This window comes from Limulus polyphemus, unplaced genomic scaffold (assembly GCF_000517525.1).
Source record: "Limulus polyphemus unplaced genomic scaffold, Limulus_polyphemus-2.1.2 Scaffold1814, whole genome shotgun sequence".
NCBI lineage: Eukaryota > Metazoa > Arthropoda > Merostomata > Xiphosura > Limulidae > Limulus > Limulus polyphemus.
In genome coordinates this window covers 56,181-59,116 of record NW_013667424.1, presented here as the reverse complement: position 1 = coordinate 59,116, position 2,936 = coordinate 56,181, and the positions used below count along the sequence as shown (strand labels likewise).

Here is a 2,936-nt window from a genome sequence, read left to right as displayed (position 1 = left end):
AAATCTTTCAAATGCGACTGTAGCATTTTTTCCCCCAAAACTTTGTCCTCAAAATAAGGGTGCGTCTTATATTCCGAAAAATACGGTAAGTCATGTTTGAGCTATTATCGCTGTATATCTGGACATGTATGTTTGACATTTTAAACCTATTTTGGTGGATAGTGTGGCATATCGAAATAGGCGGGAATCTCGGATATTAATTTAACACTTAATTAGTATGTTTCTAGCTCTGTTGGTACTTTCGTATTCAGAGATTAAAATGTGATTTGTTTGCCAAAGAAAATAGAGGTAGTTAATAAATCATGTGTCTACCCAAATATTAACCGTGAGTTCACCAGAGTAAAGTTATCTACTTTTTGTAACAACTGTGTCAAGTTGGAATTCTTTTCGCAGTTGACCAAGCCCGTAGGTAGAATGTTTGAAAGGAGAGTTGTAATTTGTGAGATAAAAAGCCAACACATATTGTTCGAAGCACAATCAGCATGCAAAACACGCTAATACTACGGGTTTCTGGGGGTATGCGACTATTTCAAGCCAATAAATGCTAATGCCTCATCAGAAGAATGTAGAATGTCAAAAAACGTTAAATACCGTAAGCAGCTGCGCTATATCTATATAAGCATAATCTTTTACATCGCAAGAATAGTGGGTTCAGCCGAACCCACCCACCCCTACTTACGTGCGTGTTGACCTATGTCGTGTTTAAAAATTATACCCGAGACCTTTGATACTGAAATAAAAATGTACATTGGAAGGAAGAATAATGAAAGTCGGTTAAAGTAAATCTAATAACACTTAAAAGTATCGTTCGTAACATGAAAATTGTTGATTGAATCTGTTTATTTCTTGGCTGTTCGTTTTCTTTTCTTTCTCATTTTTCTTCGAGGACTGATTAGTTGCTTTTGATCACAATTATTTTTCTATTGTAAATTATTTAAAATTACGTAAATTCTGTAACCAACGGTTCACATTAAATTCTGAAATCATATTGTTCATTTTTATTGCAGAGACTTCTATCTTTGTTATCACTGCTTGGTGTAGTGTTTTATACAATTGTGTATTTATTGTATAAAAGTACAGGCTTCGTTATAGATCACTTTCATTGTAACTGTAAAGCGTTTATTTGTTTTTCATTCACAATTCTTTCTAAACAACAGAGTTGTATCAGGTCCAGTAAAACTAATTTATATCAGTTAAGTACAGTTCTTAAAATTTTCGTTTGCCTGTGGATGACAATAATTAATTGTGTGTTTTTTGTTTTTGGCGTATTTTTCAGAAGGCATTATATATACAGGCCGGACAAGAGGAAATTAAAGACCAGAAGATTAGGCCTAGGGTAAGAGAAGGGTTTCCATACGCTAACGTTTACAGACAAAGAGCAGCTTTACCGCCAGGGTGCGGCGTTTGTTGTGTGATAATGTAAGTTTAGAGAGTTTGGCTTTACAGGAAAATGTTTGTTTTTTAAATTGTAGAATTTTCGTATGTATTAACACTGTAAAGAGAGACGTATTACAGTTTTTATATTAAGCTGGGTATTTGTATAATTTCATAATAAATGGTTGAGTTTGTCATGGAATGTTTTCGATCAAAAATGTAAATCGCTACTGAATACTGAAATTTCCAGAGAAATCTTGCTAAACACTAGAGTTTGACTGTACTAATCTATTAAGACAGTGTTTTCCAAACTGTGCGGCGCGCCACCATGTGGGGGAGAGGGGCGGCCACGATTCGAGGAACTTTGTGCTAAAAAGCAAGGTCACACATCACACTAATGAAAGTAAGCAATTGGTTTCACGATTTTAATATTTTTTCTTGGAAATAAATTTTTCACACTTAAAATTTTCTTGCTAATACTTAAGCAAAAATGATTGAAGAGAGGCAAAAAAATATTGTATTTGTTGTTATTATCACTTCTGGAAAAAAAAATCAGTATGAAGGGGTGGGGGAGCGAAATAAATAATGCTGAGTTGGGGCGCCATCAGATAAAGATTGGAAACCAATGAATTAAGATTTTAAAAGTACTTACAAATATATTGATAGGTCATTTGAACGGTAACATGATGTATAACAAAACTGAAGGATATTTAAGGAACAACTTAATACCTTGAACAAATAGCCATATATATATAAATTCATTTGTATTCAGTCACCTGATCAACGTAATCACTTTCATATAGAAAATTCTCAATAGACATAAGGCAGATTTAAAAACAACATATTGTATTGTAGACTGTACGTGCGAAAACTACTGGTATCCAAAATATAACAGGAATTTCAGTTAATGTACAACATTATTTGTGTAGTTTGAACTTTTATAGTCATATTTTATTATTAAAATATTTCCCTTTGAAATCATAAGTTATTAATAAACCAGGGCAAACTTTGATTCACAAGTTAGAAACTGTTGATCTCTTCTTTTTTTTTTTTTACTTTTTTCAGAACGATAAGAACATTCACATATGTACGTATTATTCAACTTTTGTCTGCCTTTAACATTTATGAACCCGTAATGTTATCAACCTAAAACTTAATTGTTAAAATTAGTGCGACTGTTTTGTAACGTGTAGTGGTTGCATTTATACTGTGAATAATATGTTAGATATGTATGCTCGTATATATTATAGTTTTTTATTGTTAAAAATAAACACATTATTGACAACACAATACGTATGTAGTCCTGTGTTTTGTTAAAGACAACAGCAACAAAGCTATAGATTAATCACAGATTTCGATTAGACGTGCTACTGATTTATCATGTTATTGTAAGTTTCAAAAAAATGTTAGTAGAAAATTAATCAAATGTTGTTATTATCGGGTCCTTTTCACCCTAAACATCCTTTTCTTCCTTTTGTTTTAGCCTGATATGGCCAGGTAGTTAGGGCGCTCGACTCTCAATCTGAGGGTCGCGGGTTCAAATCCCCATCCCACCAAACATG

At 32.9% G+C, this 2,936-nt stretch overlaps 1 protein-coding gene and 1 long non-coding RNA gene across 2 annotated transcripts in view; one reads left to right on the top strand and one right to left on the bottom strand.

Annotated features, from left to right (window-relative positions):
* Positions 1 to 2,512, top strand: part of LOC106465029 — a 16,788-nt gene extending 14,276 nt beyond the window's left edge. Inside the window, exon 7 of the mRNA XM_022392848.1 lies at positions 1,277 to 2,512. Within this exon, the coding sequence (XP_022248556.1) occupies positions 1,277 to 1,423 (147 nt within the window). The 3' untranslated portion in view covers positions 1,424 to 2,512. The remainder of the gene's footprint in view (positions 1 to 1,276) is intronic.
* LOC106465031 overlaps positions 1 to 2,589 on the bottom strand; it is a 17,440-nt gene extending 14,851 nt beyond the window's left edge. Inside the window, exon 1 of the long non-coding RNA XR_001291176.1 lies at positions 2,505 to 2,589. This is a non-coding gene — a long non-coding RNA (uncharacterized LOC106465031). The remainder of the gene's footprint in view (positions 1 to 2,504) is intronic.
* Between the last annotated feature and the right edge of the window lie 347 nt (positions 2,590 to 2,936).